General features: G+C 42.4%; 2 protein-coding genes and 1 non-coding gene across 10 annotated transcripts in view; all 3 read right to left on the bottom strand.

The window, feature by feature from the left end:
• Positions 1–26,790, bottom strand: part of REXO5 (RNA exonuclease 5) — a 692,166-nt gene that overhangs the window by 99,425 nt on the left and 565,951 nt on the right. The gene's annotated exons all lie outside the window — the stretch shown is intronic.
• The window catches only part of LOC102147945 (transport and Golgi organization protein 1 homolog), a 58,588-nt gene continuing 35,913 nt past the window's right edge, over positions 4,116–26,790 (bottom strand). For 5 of the 7 annotated variants that reach the window (XM_070232150.1, XM_070232155.1, XM_070232152.1 and 2 more), the window contains exons 4-16: positions 16,558–16,689; positions 13,031–13,052; positions 12,202–12,290; positions 11,859–11,936; positions 11,668–11,766; positions 10,388–10,460; positions 10,079–10,217; positions 7,922–8,023; positions 7,176–7,236; positions 7,031–7,066; positions 6,888–6,955; positions 6,668–6,762; positions 4,116–4,252 (exon numbers count right to left, since the gene is read on the bottom strand). In XM_070232150.1, the coding sequence (XP_070088251.1) occupies positions 4,245–4,252; positions 6,668–6,762; positions 6,888–6,955; positions 7,031–7,066; positions 7,176–7,236; positions 7,922–8,023; positions 10,079–10,217; positions 10,388–10,460; positions 11,668–11,766; positions 11,859–11,936; positions 12,202–12,264 (822 nt within the window). In that variant the 5' untranslated portion in view covers positions 12,265–12,290; positions 13,031–13,052; positions 16,558–16,689 and the 3' untranslated portion in view covers positions 4,116–4,244. Of the gene's footprint in view, positions 4,253–6,667; positions 6,763–6,887; positions 6,956–7,030; positions 7,067–7,175; positions 7,237–7,921; positions 8,024–10,078; positions 10,218–10,387; positions 10,461–11,667; positions 11,767–11,858; positions 11,937–12,201; positions 12,291–13,030; positions 13,053–16,557; positions 16,690–17,987; positions 19,801–26,790 lie in introns of those variants that run through there. The other 2 variants (XM_023635339.2, XM_070232149.1) reach the window with 2 other exon arrangements.
• On the bottom strand, positions 9,021–9,107 carry MIR9135 (microRNA mir-9135). The gene has a single exon (NR_128168.1). It is a non-coding gene; the product is annotated as a microRNA mir-9135 (primary transcript).

Here is a 26,790-nt window from a genome sequence, read left to right as displayed (position 1 = left end):
GAAACGTTTACTTTGTCATTAAAAAACTTCTCTACCTCCAGGAGAAGGAGAGAGAGGTGGGGGGTGGAAAGATACTGAGAACACCCTACGGAGATAAGTAGATGTGTTTCGATTGGCATGTGCCAGATTCGTAGAGAGGGATCTGGAAAGGTCTAGTGGTCAAGAATAACCCTTGCATTGAGGCAGAATCATCCCACATGAATAGCTCCAATCAAAGAAGAATCTATTCTGTTTCTTTTGAGTCTACAAAGGAGGAAATTTCTTGATAGTCTCCATTGAAACATTTCCTTCTCTACCTAGGCTACATTCTCATAGATGAGTTAAGCTCTCTTTCCCTACCTCATCTTTGAGAACCTGGATAAATTAACTCGTCTTGCAGTTCCCACAGCCATCCTTGTTCGTGGTCATTGACTGTCAGAATCTCAGCTTTTTGGCCCCATTGGATCTCATCTAGGTAGGAGTCAACTACTGATATCAGTGTCCAGACAGTTGCCAGATGTAACGAGAGTGCCCACGACTGGGGATGTTTAACCAGGTAGTGACCAGATGGTCTTTGTCTTCTTTGTACATTTGGTCCACGTGTTTATCCATTGTGCTGAGAGCTACTGCTCTCTCTCTGACAGTGGTGACTCAAAGACGGTGTCTGTTTCCCATGAGCACACATTTTACTGACCCCAGCTGTGAGGGCTGAAGAGGAAAATGTTATAGATTTCAGAGGCTACTTTCTAGCAAAGTTTTATTTGCACAAAACTGAAGTTTGGTATGTGGATTAGTACGAATTACATTGTGAGTTTGTTTTTTCCTAAGATCCTTGTAAATCTAGTTTTTCTAAAACAATGTTTGCCTTTTTATGTTGCCTTTGGTTTTGGTGAACATGCATTCCAGAAATTTTGTATTCCCTTACAAATTAATTTTCATGGTTGCTGTTGCTTGATTTAGGTGCATTACTATGAAATATGAATGTGAATTCTTTTTGTTAGCTATGTGGAATTGTGTTTTTAACTAACTTCAATTCTCATAGTTTTAATCATAATATACAACATCACAGTATTGTGCAAATCTTTACGTACTTCCGAAATCTGACATTATGTGCTCTGCTCAGATTCAAAGTGAACACTGAAAGAAAACCTCAGTGATTTCAGAAGCCTGGACTAACCAATAATCTATACTTAATTTTTATTGGAATAGTAATCCAAGTATTATTATAATAGTAGCTGCCCATGTCTCTCAGCTATGTGCATATTTGTGAACATCTCTCTATGTTATTCTCGTTTGTGTCTTAAGCACACATCTTTGATTGTTTTTGCCCATTCTTCTGTATATTTGGGCAGATTTTTGAAGATGTTTCAAAGGATTTTATCCAAGTTCTTCGTGAATCTACAACAGAAGACCTAGGTTTCCATCCACTACAAGTTTCATTTGACTTATTTTTCAATTATAAATTGATTTATAAACTCTTAAGCTCTGTTAACTGTTTAAAAAATATTTGCAATGTGTTTGTTAGCAAGTAAAACTTATCAGTTTGTGTATCACACACAGCTTAAGTGTGGTATAATTCATGCATAACAAAAGCACATTTTTAATGAATACGATTTGTTGATGTTTGACACACGTATGCAGCAAGGAAACCACCACCGTGTGTCTGTGTGTGTGTTTACAGTGTGGTGAGAGACTGGCGGTGGGGACAGGCACTGGAAACTCGCCTCCCTCGTTCTTGAGAGCCACAGCACCCGCTCCTCTGAAAAATGGCCCTGCTCTTTTCACCCCTTTCCCATCCATTACCGCAATTCACTGCCACGGTTATGTCCTATTGTCATGGAATAATGCAATACATGCTTTTATATTTCATAAAGTTATTTATATTTAAATAAAAAATACTTGCACGCATACTGGATTTTGTGTTTCTACTGTTGTTGACTGTAATGCATAACTTAATGCTTTCAGAAGACCAATTTCCTAAGACAAAGTTGACTTACCAGGGGCATATTCAAAACTTCACAGGACTGTCGAGGTTCCAAATGGACACTAATCCGTTAGCCTGAGTCCCCCAAGAAAGAGGATGTGGAACAGAGCCACCGTTGACCTGCTGTGGACATGTGGTGTGTGAGATATAAACCTTCACTGTGGTAAGCCACTGAGAGTCTGGATCACTCATTCACAGACATAACCTTCTTTGTCCTGACTGATGCATGACTTAATGCCGTTATAAGAGAAATTTCCCAAGACGCAGTCAACCACAGGCTTCCTCAGCACCTCAGAGAGCAGGCCTCGAAGGGGGGCCAGGGTGGAACCCCTGTGCAAGGCAGACCTTCTGCAAGGTCCAGTTACAGCACTCGCCACCTATGAGACCTTGAGCAATTCTCTTCCTCTGGCTCCTCATCCCTAAAATGGGATATGGGGAGTGCTGGGTAAATACGATAACACACATGAAGATTTTTTTCTCTGGGCACATTATACTGCTCAGAGGGAAACCTCAATACATTTTCCCTAATATTAATCAGAGCCTTGGTCCCAACTCATTAGGGTGGGAAGCATTTCTGATTGACAGTAGGAGGAGATAAAGTGTCCTTGACGCCTGACCACCCCGGATGGGATTCAATCCCATCTCTGTCAGTATCAGGCATGGGACCTTGGAGGCAGCACAGTGCCCGGTACCTGGTTTTAGAACATAATGTAGCTGCGGCTGGGGTGGCTGGAAGTGCAGTACGAGCTCAGGAGCTGTGAGGAAGACTGCTCAGGGTCAGCTCCCCACAGGGCAGGCTCTGGAGTTTACTGCCAAGCGGCAGCACATTCTCCTGAAAGTCAACCCTATAAGTGATTGACCCAGAGGCTAAATGCAGTGAGCCCAGGAATAATGGCAAGTACCCATCTTCCCAAGTGTGATGGCCCCTGCAGATCTCGGCCCCAGGGAGGTCGGAGCCTTGGAGCTCAGGGAACCCCGAAGCCCGAGATTCTTAACTTTCTGCCCGCTTCTCTCTGGGCCCCTTCACAGAGCCACTCCAGCCTCCCACCCTAGCCCAGTTCCCCCCCTTCCTCCTTGCTTCCTCTTGTCTCTTCTTCTCTCTAGTCCTGTTTCCTTCTGACTCCCTGTCACTCTCTAGGACTTAACCACCCCCCGCCCCCGACATCACTCACTCTCCCCCTGCCTGTCTCTTTCTTGTCTCTCTCCCCAGGCCCTCACACCCTCTGCTCCACTGCAGTCCTGTCCAGGACCACAGACACCACCACCCTCACCTCCACACCCTCCCTGCCATGTTTTGGCCCAGGCTCTGCTCACAGTGAATGAGAATCTATTTTACCGAGTCTGTTCATGCTGAGATTTACTGCTGTGCCATTGTTCCCAGCCACTCCTGGGCAGCATGTGCACAGTCAGACCTTGACCTTTTGGTCTGGTCTCAACCCCAGAACTGATGAAGGGCTGGCCACTTACTCCTGCTTGGAAGGAGGGAGGGCCCTTCAGCCTCCAGGGGCTGCAGGGGCAGAATGGATTGGATTGGGGGACCTGGAGGGAGCCAGCTCTTTCCACCCCAGCACCTTCTCCTTGGGGTATGTGGGGGATCCCATGCCATTGATCTCTGCCCTGCCCATACCTCAGTAAGGAAATCATGGGAGGATTATGGGACCTCATGGGACTTACAAAAAACTCTGCTTCCATCAACTCCCCACAAAGCCTCCTGGACTTGGTGCTATTGGGGGGCTGCTGGCAAGTTGAGTGAAGGGCACAAAACCTGGATTGCCGCAGGGCCTCTTCACTGGTCTCCCGGAGCCACTCCCGGTTCCTCATCTATTCCCCACCATCAGAAATCGGCCACTTCCTGGGGACAGATAGCTGTCTCTCTGATCACCAGACACCCATGGGACTGGCAGGCACCATGTGAGTATTTACTGACTGAACAAACACAACCACAGCCAGATCCAGATGTAGGATGTGTCCACCACCACAGAAGGATTTCTCAGGCCCCTCGCAGTCAATAGTACCCCTCCCAAAATAACCTTGCTTTTGCCTCATTCCCATGGTTTCTGCCTGTTTTTGAACTGCGCGTACAAGACTCACACTGTGTACACTCCCTGGAGTGAGTCGGTTGGTCCTCCAAAAAGCAGACGCTGACACTGAGTTAGAACCATAAAGGGTGTATTAGGGGAGACAATAGGAAAGATAAAAGTGGAGGAGGCAGGATTGGGCAGGGAAAACCATAATCAATTGCCATAGCCTTTTTATCACGGCTCAGGCTCCTCTTTCAAAATCATCGTCCTGTAAGGCAAAAAGATTTGAGGTTATTTCAGTGTGATCTTATTTTGTCCTGTATACATTTGTCTTCTATAATATATCTGTGGCTTCTGATGAGCACTTTACTGTGTGGCTGCATATTTAATGGAAAATAATTGCCTTTGGATCTCAGGTATAGATCTCTGAACTCACATATTCTCAAAATTATCTTTCTTTTTTTGACTGGAAGTTCCTGAATTTCACTAGGAAAAAGGGGACTCTTTGCCTCATCTTTTGAAACAGGAATTGTGCATCTCTGGGCCTGAGCTCTTACGCCCTTAGTTTAGTTGAATGTACTTCAGTGACCATCTTCTGATAATCTTCTGTGTGGAGATATTTTCATTTGAACAGTGAGAATGGTGAGTGCCAACATGTCCCAGCCATTTTGCAAGACACTTTCATTATGTACTTAATCTCGTCTTCCTCACAATGACCTCAGGAACCAATATTACCCCCTCTCACAGACAACGGGGCTGAGGCTCTGAGTAGGCCCCACTGAGAGCTGGTATTAGGGGCTGAGACAGCGGGAACACAGGCAAAGAGATGGGATACTGTGTGGTAAGCTTAGGGAGATGCAAAGCTGACAGTCAGGGGTGGTGACTGGAGGATGCAGGGATGTGGTGAGAGGGGTCCAGCAGGGGTGGCTGCTGGTCAACCTTGAATCTCCCACAAAGAGCCCGACTCACTGAAGGCCAAGGCAGCCACTCAGCTGATCTAGATCCTGTCTGCACTCTTAGTCTCATGGGGGCACAATAATCTCAGGCAGACACAGTATCCTGAAAGAACCAAGTAAAATCTCCAAACCTCCAGGCACTTTTTCTATCACACAGATCCAGAACTTTCAGAAACCCAAGGGAAACAAGATCTCTATTTAGATTATGAACCAAGGGCTTTATGGCAACAGTGACATCTTGGTGAGGACAACTGCATTGCCCACACTGTGTGACTGGAAAACATGCAGTGGCTCTGCGTGGACCTCACGCTGCCTTCACACTCCCTGCTCAAGCTGCTTGCCCTGCTGGGAATGGCCTTCCAGCTCCATCTAAGGTAACCCAGCCAACTCCCACCAGGCCCCTCCTCAATTCCTCCATCTCTGCCACAACCTCCCGTTTCATCCTGGTGAGATTCACGTCTCCCTCTTTTTTCCTCCAGTGCCCTTCACTGGTGCTTCCATCATGGTGAATACAAGCTCTTTAATAGAAAAATCTCTCTCTGCTCTAGGACACCTTAAGCCCTTGAAGTTAGGGGTGTGCCTCATCCCCCACAGAGCTCGGCACATGGTCTCTGTACAACGTGCATCCACAGAACCGCTCCTTCCACATTTCTGTAGAAAGCGTCTTTCCTTCTGTATAAGAGATACTTGCACACACTGTGAGGAAGGAAAACAAACCCTCCACGCCTTCCTCCACCATCTGACATTCTTTCCCACTTCAGGGCCCTCACCAATAGTGGAGGTTCCCTACACGCCTCAGGTGACCCCTAAGGACAAGGGGGAGACCATCCCCTGACCCTCGAGGAAGACACCACAGGGCCCTGGTTCAGGAGTTTTTGTTACTCATCAACCACTTGTGGAAAAGTCAGGGCTCAACTAGCTGGAAATCAATAATGAAAGAGGGTTTCCCAATACACATCAAGGGAACTCACAGTTTCATCAGAGAGTAAAATTAAAATGAGAATAAGCTTGGACGGGATAATAGCAAGACACTCTTAAAATGAACAGCACAGGTCCTTTTCTTCAGGCCACAGGTGGATTTTTCACTCTCTCACTCTTCATATAAGCTACCTTCTATATGTGACCAGGCATTATATAAATATTTATGAAAAGAAATGGACTTAGGATAATATTATAGTAATAAGAAAAGGGAAGATATGGGGATTTAACAGTAAAGCTGTAGCATTACCCTGATAATGTCAGGAGTAAAATTACTTAGAAATTTAATTTATGAATGGAATACTATAGTCCACAATTAAAAGTTAAACAGAAAAAATAAGGGAGCCTCCAAAATGGTATGGAAATGACTTTTTTTTCTCAACTAAAAGAAAAACAAAGTCTTCACCATTGACTCAAGGTGGGAAGGAAGCATAGACCCATAACCCCTCCAGGCACATCTCTCCAATTAAGAGCAACCCAAGGTCCTGGAGGTGTTGGTGAGTGGAGAAGGTCCACGGTCAGTGGAGGGGCATGAGCTCCACCAGTCACAGGGCACAGGCCCAGAAAGCCATTGTGGCTGGGGCACCTGAGGAAGACATCTTCCTGTCACCCCTTGAGACAACCTGTTGTCTTTATGTCGTGCTTGGGTTTGCTTCCAGACAACATGACAATCCCCCACAGGAACAGTGGGACATGGAGTGGTTTTGCAGCAGAAATTAAGTGGCTGCACTTCACAATGTGCTCCCTACCTCTCTGTGCAGGGTTCTGCATCCCAGGTCTTTGCAACATTGGTTCGTATGGCCTGTATCCCTCAGGCAGCCTCTTTTGGGACATTATCTCCAATCTGGAATATAGAAAAGGAATGGACTTCAGTAAGAATTACAACACCAAGTCCTTTGCTAGGCACTAAACAGCTTAGCCTTAATACCTCAAAAACACCCTTAAAAAATGTTTTTCAAAATCCCACACCTGTGTTTCAAGTGAGCGGCTTCCCTGCTCTGCTCCACTATCTCCCTCTCCAAAATCCGAGCCTTGATCTGTTGGAGAAAAATACACCCAGCTTCAGTTGTGACAGACTGTGCACAAAGGGAAGGAAGGAAAACAAAACTTACCCAACTATCTTGAGCATTCTTCTCATGCACAGCGATCTGAAAAGCCAACAGGTTAAAAACCCTATGTTAGGGCTTCCAAGGGCCATTGTAACCCTCTGCATTGGGTGCTGAAGGATCCAGGAACTTTGGGCAGAATGCAGGTTACCTGGTGTCTGAAGGTGGACTCTACTTGCTGCACCTGTTGCCGCATTTGATCAGTTTGTTGCCTATGAGTGACAATTGCTTTCATCAGATAAAGCACAATATTGAGGATGATTTTAAATAATCTGTCCATGTTCCCATTATCCAAACTGTACCCTTATACATATCATCCAATCCTATAAGACACATTTCATGAGGTTACAAAAGTAAGTAGGATCAAAGCAATTGCTGCATTGTTTCCTTATTTATTATCGAATGCCTGCCAGCTTCTCAGTTGATAGAATTCCCTTGCTGATTCTCAGTATCTCCCTAATTTATCCTGCAATGAGTACCTTTCATCATACAGCTCGATTCTTCTTTTCCTTCTATCCTGATCATGTTCCTCAGGACTACAACAACTGGGTCTCTAAAGTGGCGTGCGCATATTTATTGATGAGATTCGTCTGACACCAAACTGCTTCCCTAAGGTTTCTAACAATTTTTACCTCCTCCAGAAACATTTTTGTGAACCACGTTTCCACACAGTCTGGCCAGAATTAAGGATCAGGAAATTTTTCGGAACTTCATGTTTTTTTAAGTTAATATTTTAATTTGACATTTGTAAAACTTAACGTTGTTCATTCTTGAGGGAAATCTCTATTTAAATGTCTTCTGAACATTTGTTTGTATTTGTATATGAATTGGGTCTCAACAAAAGTTTAAATCCAGCAAGGGTGTTATAAGTTGCTGACGGTCAGAAGCTGAACTCACTTGCAGCGCTGCATTTCTTCTGCAGCCAATTTCACCTTCTTTTCTGCTGATGAGAGCTGCTTCTCCTTTTCCACCCTCTCACGTTCTTTCATTCTCAGCTTCCTAAGAGGGGAAAAAAATATGCATTTTCCAGTAGCCCATGTGACATTTTGCCTTTCTAGCCTCCCAGAAATCTAAAGGGCAGGATTCAAATGTCCCCTCCCATCCTTCCCCACAAATGCGTAGATTGACAAATATAGTGAGAGGAAAGAATTGAAGCCCCTCATCAGAGGACAGAGAAAAATCAAACTCCAGTCTGCTGGCAAGTCTTTGGCAATTATGAGTTTCTCTTCCCAGTTCTGTTTTCCTAGTCATTAGTAAATAAACTAAACAAATATGAAAAGCACATATGAGATGCGCCATGTGCCCTCCCACGCTTGATCTCTTGTGACTGGGACAGCATACATTCATTTTCTTTCAATGTGGAAACCAGGCCTGACCAGCTCTTCGCAACTAAACACATTAGGATGAAGCAGGAGTTCATGACTTGTCTGACTTCTCCCAGGGAAAGTCCAGAGGCCATGACACAGCCATGGATCCTCCCTGGACATGGTGTAATAACATTGGATAATTAACTACTGGACATTTCTACAGTTCAAGAGTGGAACTCCTGCCACCTACTTCAAAGGTCCTAGTTGAGCAGAACAGAAACTGTTGAATGAAAGGTGATCTGAATTGCCCCATAGTCAGGGTGTTATCTCCTGAAAATGGAAAGCCTTCGAATTGAAGATATTGATCTGCTTTAATAGCAGATTGATTTCATTAACAAATATTTTGATTTCATTGACAGTGAAGGCAGCAAAGGGCAAGGGCTCAAGGCAGATTTGCTGTGTTGCCTTTAAACTACTTTGTTCAAAGTTCTGATTCAAAAGATTCTCAACTTGACGTTGCATTTGCTATGGATCACACACAAAATTAAAAGAGCTCTAGGAAACTGGGACAGAAACACTACAGAGAGAAAGTTCATGTGTTTGTTTCTGGCCAGCCAGGCAACCTTTCAGCAAATGCTGTCTGGACAAGCTATAAAGTAGTGGGTGCATTGTAAGGTGTTGAGGACACAGAGGGAAGCAGGGCACTATCTCCACCCCAAAACATCTCATATGTAATACAAACAAGATGCCAGTGTGGAGATAAAGCCCTACCTCAGGCTTGGGAAGGGATAAGACAAACCTGACTCTTACGGGAATATAAGAAAAGTTTACTTTTGAACATGGATGAGTGGGTGTGAAATCCCTCATCTCCCCATGAGAACAACAGGAAACATTGGCCAAAATATGAAAATTCATGATTGCACCAAATTGCTAACAAGCCAGTAGAGAGACATGAAGCCAAGATGGAGAAGAAGGAAGCCCAGGATTATGATCAGCCTGGCATTTGGGGCCACTTTCCCCAGGGTTCATGAACTAATTCCAGAGGAGACTTTGAGTTGCAAAGAAGCTGAGGAGCGTTTGCACACATCCACGGGCACAGAAGTAAATCAACTGGAGTTCACGGTCACTAAATGAAGGTCATCCCCAGAAAAACCTGCAGGCCTTAGCTGGGTCCCAGGAGATGACACACTAAGAACAAAGGTGGACAGAAAACACACTGGCCTTAGGAGGGATTGAGCCTTCAGTGAATGGTCTGAATTGCTAACTGGATGAATAGGATTCAGTAGTGCTGGCGTCCCTGATCACCCGCCAGATATAAACTCCCAGATTTTCTGCAGCAAGATAACAACAAAATAGCCCTCAATTTTTCTCTAAATATTTTCTACCCAAAGTCTAGGATTTAATAGGAAATGATAAACATATGGCAGGTCATGACAATATGATGAGATTGAAACCTAGAGTACAATGTAAATGCATCAAGAGGGTTCCAGATAATGAAGTGATTAAAGTTGGTACCAGGACTCATATCCTAAATTAATTACCAACAGGAATCGCTGATAATCAGTTGGAATGGAAAAGAAGATGCAGATAACAAAAATCAAGGCAGAAATGAGAAACACAATTCTGTACTGACTGAATATGGTGAAAATACAGTGATAAATATTGTACAAAATTATAATTATCTACATTGGTCTATACTTTCACTAATACAACACTATTTGTAACTATCAACACTTGAACATCTTACTTGTCTATGACCATCTTGCTTTGTCCAAAGAGTTCATCAGTCACGCCTATGTTCATCTTCAACATTTTTAATTCAGCTTCCTTTTCCACTTTAATAGATCTCAAAGCCTCACAGTTCTCTTTTAGTGTCTTTCTCCCTTCTGTAAAGCATAAAACAATTTTCTTTGTCTGTGTGCACACATTCTCAAGAACTGGGTTGTGATGGGGAGAGGAGAAAGGAGAGAATCCTGAAGGCTAGAAGACATTTTTTACCTTCCCAGTGCAAACTTATTTTTAATATATGGAATTTTCTTCCCAACAATCAACATACCTTCCAGATTACATTCACTAGATGTCGAGGCTTTGTGGTTCGAATCCTTGAATCCTCCACTCATATCTCCTGACTTTAAGACAGATTTGAGAAAAGATATTCAAGAAGCAATGATTGTACAACAATGTGAATGTATCTTACACTACTAAAATGTACACTTGCAAGGGTTAGATGGCAAATATTAGGTGTATTTTACCTCGATTAAAAATAAGAAAATTTAAAAGGAAGTAATGATGTTTAGTTCTCTGATTTATATAACCTATGGGAGGAACTTTTTGTTATCTGCTCCTTCTTGCCCGTAAGCTGAGCATTTTCCTTCTGTACCTGCTGTTCTTCAGACTTCAATTTTGGTTCGCGGACATGAACTTCATTAAGGGGGATTCAAACCTAAAGCCAAACATTCTCACTAATGACTTAGTTTCCAAGAAGAAAAATCTCTAAAACAATAACATATAAATTTAATATTCTAAGACATGACATATTTGTTCTTCATCAAACTTAAGGTGTACAATGAAATTCTTGCAGCAAATCTAGGTAGTTTACTTCTGAAATTCCTGAGGTGTTCATTGAAATATCAACTTTTAAGTTCTCTGTAGATTTTTCTTTTCTGCTATCTACATGCAGGATAGAAACAAAACATGTACTGGATTTCAATAGGAACACCGGACGGTATGCTAAAAAGAAGAAATGCCAACCAGACATACCCCACATCAGCCCCTGTTTCATTAAAAGCGGTTGATCCAGTTTGAGCCAAGGAGAAAAGTCAAACACAGAAATAAATGAGGAACTAAGAGAATAGTAGAAGTCAGAAATATTTCATGGGCACTCCAACTTTCTACTATTGAGACAATGAGATACTTGACTGGGGGACAAGGCAAAAGCAAAGAAGGTCTAAAACCTTGAAGCCAAACGGCTCAAATGAGCAGCTTTTCTTAGTGGAAGGTAAATACTGTCACTAGAATCACTTTGAAAATTCCCTGCTCTGCACTAAGAGGGATAGGACTGTTCAACATGGCTAGACGTCTCTAGTACTCTCTCCTACAATTTCTCAGTTCTATGTTTCTTGGAGGAGAGGAAGTGCTGGATGATATAAAGAAATTACCCAGGGTTGTAAAAACAGAAAAACATTCTTCCTAAGTCCTTAAATTTAAAAAGGCATTGTGGGTATTAGTACTTGGAACAGCAGTGAACAGCATGGAAGAATGCAGGGCTCAATTCACCCCATCAACAAAAAGGCTCAAAATCAAATTATGGTAATAACTTGGTAGCAAAACTCTCACCAAATCCCGATTCTCGTTGTTTCTATCTCTGTCATATTCCAGTTCAGCAAATATCCTTTCAATGATGTCATTAATGTTTTCCAGCATTTTGATGTTTTCCTTCAACAAAACATATAGAGATCAGCAATATTTACTCGTTACTTTTACTTCTGTTTTTAGAGTGTAATCTATGAAAAAGAAGGGATTTTTACCTTAAATTTCCGTGCTTCATCACCGAGAATCTTGTTCTGCCTCTTAGTTTCTTGAGCAAATTTATTTTCTTCATTGAGCTATACAAATAGTAATAAAGAATTCAGAACTCAAAAATACTTACTATAGTGATAGTGAAACTTATTCCCCCATGGGTAAGTCTTTATAGAAATTTAAAAAGTGGTACTTTATATATAAGATGCTTGCTTTGAATTTAGACTGTTATACAACATAATGAAATGTCACACTAGGTTGAAAGAAGGCACAGCAAAATAACTAAACTAGAAGAAAGTGGAGGTACTTCAAGATGAAGCCATGAAAACAAAAATTCAAGGATGATTATACCTTGTGTTCACAAAGAGATAATTTTTTGACCAGTTCTGAATTTTCTTTCAAGTAAGTCTTCATCGTATAAGAACTGTGATGGAAATTAACTAAAAAGAGAGCAAAACCATTTCTAAGATTATTACACAAATGAATAAAATTGAATTACCCCAATGTGTCAACAGCAAAGGCACATTATTGGCACTATGACCATAAATAACATTTTAGCAGGACTATGATCCTGAAGAAAACAAGTTTTAGTTAGTGGCATTTTAAATATAGGAAACAAGTATGGATATAAGAACCCTATTTCAATGAGATTCCTATTTAATCTTTTTTCGAAGATGGGGAAACACAATAAAATGTCTTAGACTAACATCCCATCGTTAACCAATATTCTTAGAAAATGTGAACAGTTCAAACAGCCCTGTCATCACCAGAGGGGAAACAGAAAATTCAAGCAACCTATGTACTTACATTCTGTCCTCCAATTATCAAATAAAATAAACAGATCAGTACAATTGCTTTAAAAAACAAAAATTAAAAACCTGGCTTCCTCCAGGTTTTCCCCACTTCCCCACTCGCTTACTAAATATTTCTATGCAAAATTAAACTCATCCTATTTTCCCTACCCCTGTGATCTGTTCCTCCTCTGGCTCTCTTATCTCAATAGATGGCACCTCCCTCTACATTGTCATTTAGACTCCAACCGGCGAAGAGTAAGATTTTCAAGCGTTAAAAAGCCAATTAGACATCAAAAGTCACTGTCTTTACTCCCAATTGAATTAAAACTCATCAAACACCAGAACTGAGGAAATATTACAAGGAAAACCGAAGCCTAAACTCTTACCTTGATATGTTCGAAGCTTTATCTAGGAGAGGAAGAAACAAAATTAAATATGATGTCAAAACATACTATTAGTAAAAATCTATCATTCTGATAAAATATCAAAATAATAATCCAATGAGGTTATAATCATCATTTTGTTCAGCATAATGATTCATAGGATTAAAAATAAGAGAAAGTTTTAATTCCCTGTTTAAGTCATGAAACTTCACAACCATCTCTGATAAAGAGCACATAGGTAAATAACTTATTTTTGAGCAAAAGACCTCTTTATATTCTATTAAATTAACACCAATCTATTTAATTTTGATAATGGATATGGCAAACATTTTTATAAACACAATAATGCTTCATTTATCTGATTGTTATTTTGTCAAACCCAATATCCACACTGAAGTCCAGAATCTGGGATTGTTTAAAAGTCTCCGATAAAAAAGGCAAAAGATCTGTACTCCTAAGATATGCCTCTTTCACTCAATAGAAAGGTTTTCTGAAATCTAACAGAGTTGGCTGTTTGCTGCATTGATAAACAATTACAACACATCAGGTCCTATGATTTTCAAAGACCACTCAATACATAAAGAGGGTCATCAGATGAGAAAGAGAGGGGGAGATGGCTAGAGGAAAGCACAAGCAACAACAGAAATGACAGCTAACATTTTAAGAAAAGGCAAAAAAAGTGCTTCTCAGACCCGAGTCATACCCTGTGGAATTATAGCTCAATAAAATCTAGGCAGGACCTCATTTTAATACCATGGAAAGGCACATTTTATTTACCCCCTAAAACATATTTCCCCTTTGAATAGTTTTAAATGATGATCAGATGCTGAGGCCAGCCCAAATGATATTGCCAAGATACTGGAATATCATTATGGTATCAAAAGACAGTTATAATGCTGTTTTGATAGGAAAATGAATCCATGGAAGGCAAACAAAAAATCACAGATATACCTTTAACTTCACACAATGCGCAGGAATCAGTGCACTTCCCTGTCCCCTGTCACCCAACCCTACAGGGAGGGACAAGTGGGAAGAGGGATGGGCTCACCAAATACTTAATATCTGTGTTTTCTTTTTGAAGGGGAAGGTTTATGAATTGCAGTTTTCTCACTGAAAATATATTGTTGTTTTGCTCAACGAGTTCTTTACTAAAATGGTTAGAGTATTTTACAAAGTCAACTTCCATTTCAAACATTAATTTGTGGTCAGATTAGTAGTCTAAAGGAAGCAAATCAAAGAGCTGGACTCCTGGATCCTGATCCAGCTTGTAAGGAGCTTGGAAATTGTCACTCCTGTCCACATAGCAAGAAAAAAGCTGAACAAACTTAAAGTCAAAAGTTCTTCATAGACCTGTCAGAGAACTGAAGTCACAGAGCCAACTGTTGCCTGGAGAATCAGTGAACCAGACTGGCGGATCAGACAATCACCACTAATTGGACCAGAAGCCCAAGGTCAGGAATCTCCACAGGAACTAGAACGCCATGGTAGGAAAACACCATAACGGATGAATTCCTGGATGCTCAGCATGAAGAAGCAAGAGATTAAAAAAGGCCCGAGTGCCCAATCTTGAGGGGTTCCCATATTTGTGTGAATTTTATCTCCAGGAGTCCTAACAGGTTCTCACAGGAAATACTGGAGAAAAATCCCCTCATTCTATTGGCAGGAAGAGGGGGAAAATAGCCATTTAGAAATAAACTCATGGTATTTATTCTTCTTGAAAAGACCTGCATGCAGAGAAACTACTTAAGCAGAGCCTAAGTGGTATTTTTCCAAAGACTAAGTGACCTAGGTGAAGGGAAGTACCCAGCTCCAGAGCTCTCTCTTCTTCCTGTCTCACCTAAGAGTAAACTCAGCCTAATCCCAGCCAGATAAACGTAAATCCTCAGACTAAAGGCCTATTTACCTCAGTTCTTCTTTTAAACCAGGACATGATACCCAGCTTTCAACAAAACCTTATATGGCAGGCTAAAAGAAAAAACACAGTTTGAACACAGAGAGTAAGCATTAGAATCACACTCAGTATGGCAGAGATGATGGAATTATCAGGCTAAGAATGGAAAACCATGATGATTAACACACTAACAGGTCTAACGCAAAATGGAGAAAACAGACAAGAAGAGACAGTGAATACAAGCAGAGAGATGAAAATTCTACGGGCCAAAAGGAAATTCTAGAAATCAAAAACACCATAACAGAAATTAGGAATGCCTTTGATGCATTCATTAACAGACTTGACATAGCTGAGGAAAGAATCATCAAGCTTGAAGAAATGTTAGTAGAAGCTTTAAAAACAGAAATGGAAAGAAAAAGTCCCCAAAATAACACACAAAATCAAAGACTAGTGGGACAATTACAAAAGGTGAAACATACACATAATGGGAACCCCGGCAGAAGAAAGGAAAGGAAGAAATATTTGAAGCAATAATGACTGAGAATTTTCCAAAATTAATGATAGTCACCAAACCATAGGTCCAGGAAGCTCAAGGAATTCCAAGCAGGATACACACCAAACAAGAAAAAATGTACACCTAGGCATATACTATTTAAACTACAGAAAAGCAAACACAAAACATTTTGAAAGAAGCCTGGGGTAGGGCAGGGGCACGGGAGTATAACATCCTACCTATAGAGGAACAAGGATAAGAAATACATTCAACTTCTCTTGGGAAACTGTGCAATCAACAAGAAAATAGAATGAAATATTTAAAGTGTTCAAAGAAAGGAACCATCAACCTAGATTTCTGTAGCCAGTGAAATTCTCCTCCAAAACAATACTAAAAAGTAAGGAAAATTATCAGGAATAATGAGTGGCATCATTTTGATGGTAAAGGTGTCAGTTCTCCAAGAAGACATAAAATCCCTAATATGTATGTATTAACAACAGCGTGTCAAAATACATGAGGCAAAAACTGACAGAATTTCCTGGAGAAATAGGAGAATCCACTATCACAGCTGGAGACTTCAAAACCCTCTATCACTCAATGACAGACCCAACTTACAGAAATAAGATGTTGTTCAGTTCAGCTGTATTCTTACTGAATTTCTGTTGAACTGAACAACACCTTCAATCAACTGGATCTGCTGACATCTGTAGAAGACTTCAAGAGCAGAATATACTTTATTTTCAAGCTCACATAGAACATTCACCCAGATACACCATATTCAGGACCATAAAATTCATAAGAAATTTAAAGTAAAAGAAATCAGAGAAACTATGTTCTCAGACCACAATGGAGTTAAACTAGAAATCAGTGAAAGAAAGGCAGTTGGAAAACCACAAAAAAATTGGAGACTAAACACCACACTTCTAAAGAACACATAGGTCAAAGAAGCATCTCAATAGAAATTTAAAAATAATTCAACCTAAATGATAATGAAAATAGGACTTACTAGAATTTGTGGGATGCTGTGAAAGCAGCACTTAGAGGGAAATTTGTAGTACTGAATGCAAACAAAAGGTCCAGTGACTATCAAAATCCCTACTTATTTATGATTAAAAGTATATCCATAAATTACTTTAGTATACTCACAGCAAGGACAGTTTTCCAGTGGAAAATGATGAATGCAGAAATTCCCAAGGAGACAATAATAATGGTCAACTTCCACAGGGTTCCCAAAACATCAAGCCCAAAGTGGAAAAGTTCATGTGGAATATGGACCAGCTGAAATAATGTTGAAGATAGTGAGGAACCTCAAAGACATTCACAATACATTTGTCACAGAGTCATCTTTAGAAACACTAACCCAGCCTCCAGGAGGACCACACCCCTCGAATGTCTCCTCATGGACAGATGGATTACAAAGGAGCAGGAGGAAACTTTTGGGAGCGATGAGTGTGTTTACTATCTTAATGTGGTGATGGTTTCATTGCTGCATACGTAGGTCAAATATCAACAAACTGGATTCATTACAATGGTGCTGTTATTATACAGAAATTACACCACACTTAAGCTGGAGGAAAAAAAATCTAATACACACACTGTTCGAGATTTTATTTTGCTGGCAAACACATTTCAGATACTTTTTAAAATAGTTAACAGAACTTAAACTATGAATTTATAAACCAGTTAAAATTGAAAACTAATTAAAATCAAACTTATCGTGATCGGGAAGCCTAGGTCATCTATTGTATATTCATGAAGTACCTAGATAAAATTCTTTGGAACATCTCCAAAAGTACACCCAAATGTATGGAAGAATGGGAAAGAATAATAAAAAATGTGTGTTAAAGATACAAATGAGAATAATAAAGAGATGTTTATAGATATGCACACAACTGAGAGAGATGGGAGGCTGTTATTATGATGACACCGGGATTATTTCTCCTACAAAAATTAATTCCAGAGTTTTGCTTAGCTCAAGTTTCTAAAACTATTGAGGTTTACTTTTAATGTCCACTTTGATTGTGAACCAGAGCACATAATATCAGATTTCTGTAGTACATAGAGATTTGCATAATACTGTGATCTTGTATATTATGATTAAAACTATGAGAATTTAAGTTAGTTAAAAACACAATTCCACATAGCTAGTAAAAATAATTCCCATTCATATTTCATAGAATGGCACCTAAATGAATCAATAGCAACCATGAAAATTAACTTGTAAAGGAATACAATAATTCTAGAATGTCTGTTCACCAAAACAAAAGGCAAACACGTCGTTTTACCAAACTATATCTATAAATATTTTGGAAGAAAATAAACTCACACCTCAATTCATACTAATCCATGTACCAAGCTTCAGTTTTGTGCAAATAAAACTTCTCTAGAAAGTAGCCTCTGAAATCTATAACATTTTCATCTTCAGCCCTCACAGCTGGGGTCAGTAAAATGTGTGCTCATGGGGAACATGCACTGTCTTTGAGTCACCACTGTCAGAGAGAGAGCAGTAGCTCTCAGCACATGGACAACCATGTGGATCAAATGCACAAAAAAGACAAAGACCGTCTGGTCACTACCTGATCAAACATCCCCAGTCGTGAGCACTCTCCTTACATCTGACAACCGTGGAGAGCTGATATCAGTAGTTGACTCCTACGTAGATGAGATCCAATGGGGCCAAAAAGCTGAGGTTCTGACAGTCAATGGCCATGAGCAAGGGTAGATGTGGGAAATGCAAGACAGGCGAGTTTATCCAGGTGCTCAAAGATGAGGTAGGGAAAGAGAGCTTAATTCATCTGTGAGAATGGAACCTAGGTAGAGGGTAGGGGGAAGTTCCAACAAAGACTAACAAGAAATTTCCTCCTTTGTAGATTCAAAGGAGACAGAATAATTCTTCTTTGATTAGAGATACTCATTTGGGATGATTCTGCCTCAATGTGAGGGTTGTTCCTGACCACTGGACCTTTCCAGATCCCTAAGAATCTGGTGCATGCCAATCAAAACAAATCTACTTATCTCTAAGGGGTTTTCTCAGTCTCTCTCCCTCAATACTAGGAGTCTGGAATTTCTTTATATTTGGACAATCCTAAGGACATTAAGGATGCTTTCTGCTTTGAGTAAATCAACACTCTACAAGTGAATGCTTTACTAAAGAAAGGAAAACAACTCATTCGCCTCCTGGTCATGTCATTCCTAATAAATTACCCTTTATTAACATCGCAGCAGGATGCAGCCACTTATTTTCTGATGGACTTCTGAGGGCTCCCATCAACATGGTTGGACACAGAGTCCCTGGGGGTAGCTTCCAAGAGCAGAAAGGAAGAGATGACTTAGAAGTTGCTAAAAGTCAACAAGGCCGAAAGCACAGAGCACAAATGACATTCCACTTTTTAACAGACTAGTACCAACACCAATACTTAGATACCACTGTTCCCAGGGCTGCCAACCTTCACATATATGAACCATGTACTTATAGAAAAGCAAACTACACATGAGATGGGCCCTACAATTGCATGGCTTGAAACAGGATCTTGACAAGGCTTCCAGGAGACAGTCTAATTCCCATGACTCCTCTTAAATAAGAGTTCCTTATGTTTCTAAAAACAACTTGATTGAGCTATAATTCACAAATTAAACAATTCTTCCACTGAAGACATACAACTCAATGACTTTCAGTATATTCACAAATACTTCCTTCTAGACACTGTACAGGTACTATTTTCAGGTTTCCATCCTGTCAACCCTGCTGTGTTTGGTCCAAGCAGTGCTGACAAGACCCAGAATTTGATGTGCACAGTTCTGGCCAGAACCTGTTCAGGCTGGTCAAGCAACTTGGCCTGAGGTCCTCAGTCTTCAGGATGTCTGAGTTCCCATCAAGAAACCCATGAAAAATATGTTATTTAACCACCACGTAAAAGAGCCCAATAAAAAGGAAGAACCATCTGATGTCCAATGTTCACTCACGTTTGTGTTTGGGTAACCGGGAAACCCAAGCAAAAGGAGCCAGAAGACCAACCTCTGCACCTCCATGTCCTGGTCCTCAAGGAAGGAGGTGGGGAGGGAGTGATGCAGAGGGCGTGAGGGGAAGGGTGGGGTAGGGAGGTGATGAGGTGAGGGATTGGGAGGGGGTTGGGGGGAGAGGTTGGATTGAGGGTGGGATTGGGGTGTGGGTGTGGCAGGAAAGGAGCTGTTGGGCACCTGGGAGGGGAAGAAGAAGCAGGCCAGGGAAAGTACTGGGTCAGATCAAGTCCTAGAGGGGAGGGAGGAGAGTTCAGACAGGTCAGTAGGTCAGTAAGTCAGCAGGACACAAGGATCAGGTGAAGCAGACTCTCAGGAGCAGTTAGAGGGGATGAGGGCTTTGTCCTCCTCCAAGCCTTCTCCTGTTTGGCTGCTGCCTTAGCAACCCCGATGCTTTATACTCCCTTTTGACCAATCCCCTGCCTTCACCCCTGGTTTATCACAGTGGACACCGTGTGACCTCACGTTTAGAATGCCCCTCCCCCAACCGGTGCCTCCCCAGGAGCCATCCCAGTAACAGGTCCTCTTTGGAACCTTCACAGACCTTCTGGTTTCTAGTCCTTCCCAACCCAGGTCCCCTGTCCCCCACTTCTGGGCACCCCTCTTTCCTTTCTGACCTCCCAAGGTTTCCCATGGCCATTGGCTGAAAAACATACAAAGCAAAGGATGACTTGTAAGTGAAGTGAAAAGAGAATCAAACACACAAGCAGAGTGGGAGGGTTTCACATCCCTCTCAGCAACTCGTACAATAAGCAGACAGAACATCCGTAAGATGCAGACGATCTTAATAGCAAACCACCTTAATCACCCAGATTACCCATATATCTATCTATAACCATGTAACGACTGTTGGGGGCAGGTATGATACGTTTACAGAATTAACCCTATTTATTTTGTCTATACACAAATTTCCATATATTTCAGAGGAATGAAATCATACAGAGCATCTTTCCACAAAGTAATTGTGCTAGAAGTCACTGATAAAAAGCTGACTGGAAATTCCCACATGTTAGGAACCTGAGAGGTACCTTTATAAATAAAAAAATGAGTATAAGAAGAAATCCCAAAAGAAAAGGGTCTATCTTTGAACTGAATGATATCATCATGATAAAATGGCAATAAAATACGTCTCCACCTGCCCTGGGAATTCCACTCTGTGTGGCGGATTGTATGGTCTCAAAATCATCCTCGATTAAACAGACATCATCACAACTGAAACAGTGGTGAACATGTCACTTTTCTGTCACCCTGCTGTCTGTTAGCATGGGTTTTGCGTTATGAACCTCAGTGGGGAAAATCCAAGCTCACTCTCATGATTGATCTCCTGGGATCTCCAGGAAAGTGAGCATTTTAAGAGAGAAAGTTCATTATCTTCTCTCCTGGGGGACCTGGGGACAACACCCAGGGAGCTTGGCAGCACCAAGAGTGACAGGTGGGGAGAGCCAAGCAGGTGGGCAGGGGCCCAGAGACCAAGATAAACCCCACTGGTGATCACCTCTCCTGGGCCCCGTCACGAGCTACCTAAGGCTCTGTTCTGCGTGTTTACACACAGTGTTTCCCCAACTCATTCAGGCCCATGGCAGCTTAAAATCATTGCTTTAAATCCCACCACATTTTATTATTATATAAATTTATAGCAAACAGGAAACATTCCATCATTATTATAGTGGAAAATCAGCGTCTTTTACCGTAAATATAAAGAAACCATAAAAAACAAGAAAAGCAAAAACAAAACAAAACAACAGGGCATATGAAATTCTGCTTAGATGCTGTTGGCTGCCTAAAGAGCCCCAGAGATGCGCCGTCCTGGTTACACAAGGAGAGAGCAGTACAGAAGGGGTGGAAGTCAGACTAGCCCAGAAGTGAACGGGAGAGAGGCCCAGCCTGTAACGGGCTGGGGACTTCCGTGAAAGCTTCCAGGGTCACCCTGACCATAGTTCAAGCAGAGAGGAAGGAAACAAGGAGAAGTGACAGAGGTTGGGGGCCTGGAACAGGTGAGATCATTTCTGCAGCCGAGGAAGCACTTACTCCCCAAATGCACCCAGTGTGAGCCTCCCGTGCAGGGGAGCCCTTCATGGCCCCTGGAGGCCAGGCCAGCAGCCTTGGGCTTAAGACTCAGGTGCGCTGCTTTCCAGCTGTGTGACCCTGAGTGGGTTTCCTTCACTAAAATGGGAGTGTCCATGCCTGCGTCCAAAGACTGTCCTAAGGACAAGAAAAAGCCTCGTGCTGAGCCCCTGTGCACATCAGCAGCAGCATCCCCCAGGGGCATCTGTCCTCCCAGAACTGGGGCCTTGAAGGTATGCAGCCATTAAAGGCAATAAGGATGTAACCAAAGGCCCCTCCTCTTGTTGGCCTGTGCTGAGCACTGAACTGTGCAGGCATCATCTCATGGGATCGGAGGTCAGCACCATCTCTATCCCCGTTGCACACATGGGGAATCAGCTTCAGAGTGGTGAGGGAGAGGGCGGTACCAAGGCTGAGCAAAGGGTCAGAGGGGACTTGGGTCTAGGAAGGGATGTTGGGAGAGGGGGAGGCTGAGGCAAGAAGATTCCAGAAGGATAAGGGGCCAGAGCGAAGCTTTGCCCAGGGCCCAGCTTTGCTTGGGGTCTGCCCTGCTCAGAAGATGAGGTCAAACCAGATGGCCATGGTGACACCCCTTGCTCCTCGACCTGGGACTGATGATCAGTCATTGCTGTTGTGATGATAATGTCATCATATAATAGTCCTGACAATTTCATTATTGTTATTGTCATTATTGTGGGAGAGGGTGCAGCTCATTCTGAGGCATGGCAGGGTCCTGGGGAGGCTCGCCTCTCTCCCTCTCTTCTCCTTGAGCTCTGCTAAGCCTCATACAGTACCTCTGCCCTAAGTACACACTGTCAGGATCCCTGTCCCTACCCTGGGCCCCTGTCTCCAGAGCAACTCTACCCTGGTCACTCTCTGGCATCTTAGGACCCAGGCACAGCTGTCCAGAAGGCCCTGGTGTGGGGCAGATGCCCAGCCCTCGGTTTGGAACCAGGAAAATGCCCCCTTACCTGACAGCTTAGGTGGGGCAGGTCATGCCAGGGTCTATTCATCATGTCTGCCTGCAGTGGCCTCCACTGAGTGCCAGGGCTGTCTGTTCGTCTTGTTGGCTGTCTTGTGGGCTGGGGTGGGGTGATGGTCTGGGAGTGTGTGTGTGCATGTGTGTTTGGTTGTGTAATTCTGCATCATAGACCTAAGAGTCTGAGTTTCTCTGTCTATGAGTCTATAGATTATGCACATGAGTTTTCCCTGTGTGTCTATGTATATTTTAAGTGATGTATTTCTAATATATCATTCCACTGTCTCCTAGCTGTAGAGTTTCCGCTGATAGTGTGATGGGGGTTCCTTTCTAAGTTATTTTCTTCTCCCTGGCTGCCATTAATATTCTTTCTTTGTCATTGACCTTTACTTTTCCTTTTCCCTCCAGCTTTCCTGGGGTATAATTGACAAGGAGGCATTGTATATATTTAAGGTGTACATCTTGGTATTTTGATAATATGTACGTTTTGCAAAGATCACCGTGCTCAAGCTAATTAACACATCCTTCACCTCACATGACTATTTGTGTTTCTGTGTGTGTGTGTGTGTGTGTGGTGAGAATACTTGAGATCTCTTTGTAAATTTAAAGTATATAACACATTATTAACTATAGTCACCACACTGTACATTTTCATCCAGAACTTATTCATCTTTTAATGGACAGTTTCTTACTTTTGATCAGTATCTCTTCTTTTTGCTCATCCCCCAGCCTCTGGTAATCACTATTCTACTCTGTGATACTATGAATTCAGATTTTTTAAAAGTTCTACATAAAAGCAAAATTATGCAATATTTATCTTTCTGTGTCTGTCTTACTTCACTTAGCATAATGTCCTCCAGGTTCGTCCATCTTGTCACAAATGGCAGGATTTCCTTATTTTTTAGGCTGAATAATATCCCGTTGTGCATAACTACCTCACATTTTCTATATCCATATGGCCATTGATGGACATTTAGGTTGTTCCTGTATCTTGGCTATTGTGAGTAATGCTGCAGTGAACATGGGGTGCAGATATCTCTCTGAGATCCTGATTTCATTTCCTCTGGATATATACCCAGGGTGGCATTCCTGCATCATATGGTAGCCCTGTTTTCAGTTTTCTGAGGAACATCCATACCAGCTGCAGGGCCTGTGGGTGGGGTGGCTGGCAGTGTCTGTGGGCTGGCTTTGAGATCCCACAGTGGTTGCTGTGAACCCCTCTTCACATCTCTGTTCTTAGCTATCCCCAGAGGATCCAGCCATGCTGATTCTCTCAGCAAGACAGAAATAGGCTTTCAAGCAGTGCCTGGAAAGCCTGTGGAAGTGACGCTCACACTGCTCTCTTCCCCCTGGGAGAAATCGCAGGTGGAGGGGTCTCTCTGAGCTGAGCTGAGCCAGCCTGTGGGAACGGTGACGCAGGTGGAGCTGTTCTTTCTGCCCTTCTCAATGTGGTTGTTAGATTTTCTGCTCCACCGGCATGCTGAGACCTCATACCTGGCTTCTAGAGCTTTCCTAAAGGTATTTTTGTCCATGAATGGTGGTTAAATTATGGTTTCTGTGGGCGATGAGTGCTGGGCCTTCCTATCTCACCATCTTTCTGACATGCATCGTTGTTGTTTTATTTTGCATTTCCCTCATGGCTAATGATGGTGAGCATCTTCTCCCGTGTTCCTTGTTTACTTGTAGAAATAGTTCTTTGCAGAATATCTTTTCTGTAGAAATGTCTACTTAAGTCCTCTGACCATTTTTTTAAAGATTTTATGTAACCTTTTTCTCCCCAAACCGCCCCGTACATAGTCATGTATTTTTAGTTGTGGGTCCTTCTAGTTGTGGCATGTGGGATGCTGCCTCAGCATGGCCCGATGAGCGGCACCATATCTGCGCCCAGAATTCGAACCCAGAAATCCTGGGCCGCCGAAGCGGAGTGTGCGAACCCAACCACTCCGCCACGGGGCCAGCCCCTGACCATATTTTTAAATTGGATATTTTTTGGTGTTGTATGTATTCTTTTCTTTTTGTTGAAGTCATATTGGCTTGTAACTTGAGTAAATTTCAGGTGTACATTATTGTATATCAGTTCCCGTATAGACTTTGTTACGTTCACCACCAATAGATTTTATCTGTCACCATACATATGTGCCCTTTTGCCCTCTCTCCACCCTCTTCTCCTATGGTAATGTCATTGACTTTTGACATTTTTAATATAATGTGCCTTGGAGAAGGTCTTTTTATGTTGAGATAATTAGGAGTTCTATTAGCTTCATGTACTTGTATATCCAGTTCCTTACGCAGGTTGGGGAAGTTCTCAGCTATTACTTCTTAAATAAGCTTTCTGCTCCTTTCTCCCTCTCTTCTGCTTCCAGGATATCTATTGTGCTTATGTTGCTTTTCCTAATAGAGTTGGATATTTTTCATAAAATTTCTTCATTTTTTAAAAATCTTAGTTCTGTCTCCTCTTCCACTTGAATCATTTCTAAATTTCTATCTTTGACCTCTCTAATTCTCTCTTCCATGTTTTGTGCTCTATTTCCAATGCTTTGTCCTTTATTTTCCATCCCATTGTGGTCTTCATGTCCAGAATTTGTTTGGCTTTTTTTTAGTTTCAATCTCTTTGGTGAAGTACTCTGTCTGTTCGTTACTTTTATTCCTGAGCTCATTAACTGCCTTTCGGAGTTTTCTTCTAACTTGCTGAGTTTCTTCATGACATCTGTTTTGAATTCTCTGTCAGTTAGATTGCAGTCTTCTGTGGCTTCAAGTTTGGTTTTTGGAGAGCTGTCACTTGCTTTCTGTTCTCCCACGTTACTGTAGTTCTTCACGGCGCTCGATGAGTTGATCCTCTGCTGGTGCATTTGTGATGGTAAACACCGTTCTCACTGGGGTAAGGCTTTTCTTACTTTGATTCTGAGTTGCTTCTGCTTGTATTTGAGAGCCTGCACTTTCCACCCTCCAGTGCCTCTGCCAGAGGCATCATCAGCGCCCTCCTTGTGTCTCCGATGTTGCTGGTGACCTGCTGCCTCTAATGTTGCTGCAGTTGTGGGTGCTGCCACTGGGGTCACCAGGTTGAGAGCACTTCTATTGCTTTTGGGGAAGCCTGGATCTTCTGCTCCCCCACTGGCCCTCCACAGGCTCCGGTGCTGCTGCCACGTATACCACCTGTGCTGCTGCTCTGGGGTTAACTGTGGTTGCTGGGAGCACCACTGCCAGATGTGCTGGGTTCATGGGTGTCACTGCTGCTGGCAGGGGCCTAGGGTCTTATATGCAGCCCCCACTGCAAGTAGGGTCTGCGTCATGGGTGCTGCTGTGGCTCCTGAAGCCTCAAGTCACAGGAGTCACATGAGACTGTTAGGAGAGAGGTGGGGCTGAACCATGACAACAATTACTGTTCCTGTAGCCTTCTGGTCCCCAGTACTAGTGCACTTTTAGAAACCTCAGGTCAGACAACCACTGCCCCTACCAGTGGTATTGCTGTTTTGGATTGCCTCTGCCAGGAAGGGGGGAGGGAGCTCCTCTCCTAGTTCCACTGCCTCTCAGAAGCCTAGTCCACCAGCCTTCAGATGTACAGACATATGGATCTCTCAGGCACTCTGCTGTGCTCTTAAAGGAGTCCTTTATTGGTCTGAAAGCTCTTCTCTTGGGGAGAAAAGGGAGAGTTTCATGGGAACAAAGCTAAGAAAGGAGTTTCTAACCAAAGACTGCAGAAAATGTCAACACTGAGGGAAGAAATGGGACTGCAAGCAAAGTGGGAAGGTGTACACGAAAGGATCAAAAACAAGTTACTGAAGAGCCAGAAATCTAAGAGTCTTGGGGAGAGAGGAAGAGCAGTGGGTCCATGCAGCTGGGGAGGGATCCAGGGCAATTACCCAAAAGACACACTGTTGTATGTTTCCTATTCTTCTCTGCTAACAGAACCATGGTGAACAAGTGTGTTGACCACTATTCGTAGTGATAAACACAAAGGCAGAGTCACAACTTATAAGGGGTTTGGGTCTAAACTCGGCACCTGAGATGAAAATCCCATGTCATCATACTACTCATTTAAAAAATAATCCTATAATAGCTCATGGATACTATACTATCTCTTGGAAAATCTAATCTAGTCCATCTTTCCTCCAGCATTGAAAATGATTTCAGTCTTTTTGGTTGAACACCCATGGAAGTAATTGCCTTGTGTTTGTTCTGGTTTCCCAACCTTACAGTCAATTCTTCCTAAGGTAAATGCTTGTGAATTGTGACTCTGTGCTCAAGTTCTCTTAAGAGAGGCCAGCCTCATGGCTGAGTGGTTAAGTTTGCATGCTCCACTTTGGCGGCCCAGGGTTTCA

This window comes from Equus caballus, chromosome 13 (genome assembly GCF_041296265.1).
Source record: "Equus caballus isolate H_3958 breed thoroughbred chromosome 13, TB-T2T, whole genome shotgun sequence".
Classification (NCBI taxonomy): Eukaryota; Metazoa; Chordata; class Mammalia; order Perissodactyla; family Equidae; genus Equus; species Equus caballus.
The sequence above is the reverse complement of the archived record's forward strand: the minus strand, read 5'-3'. Positions and strand labels throughout refer to the sequence as shown.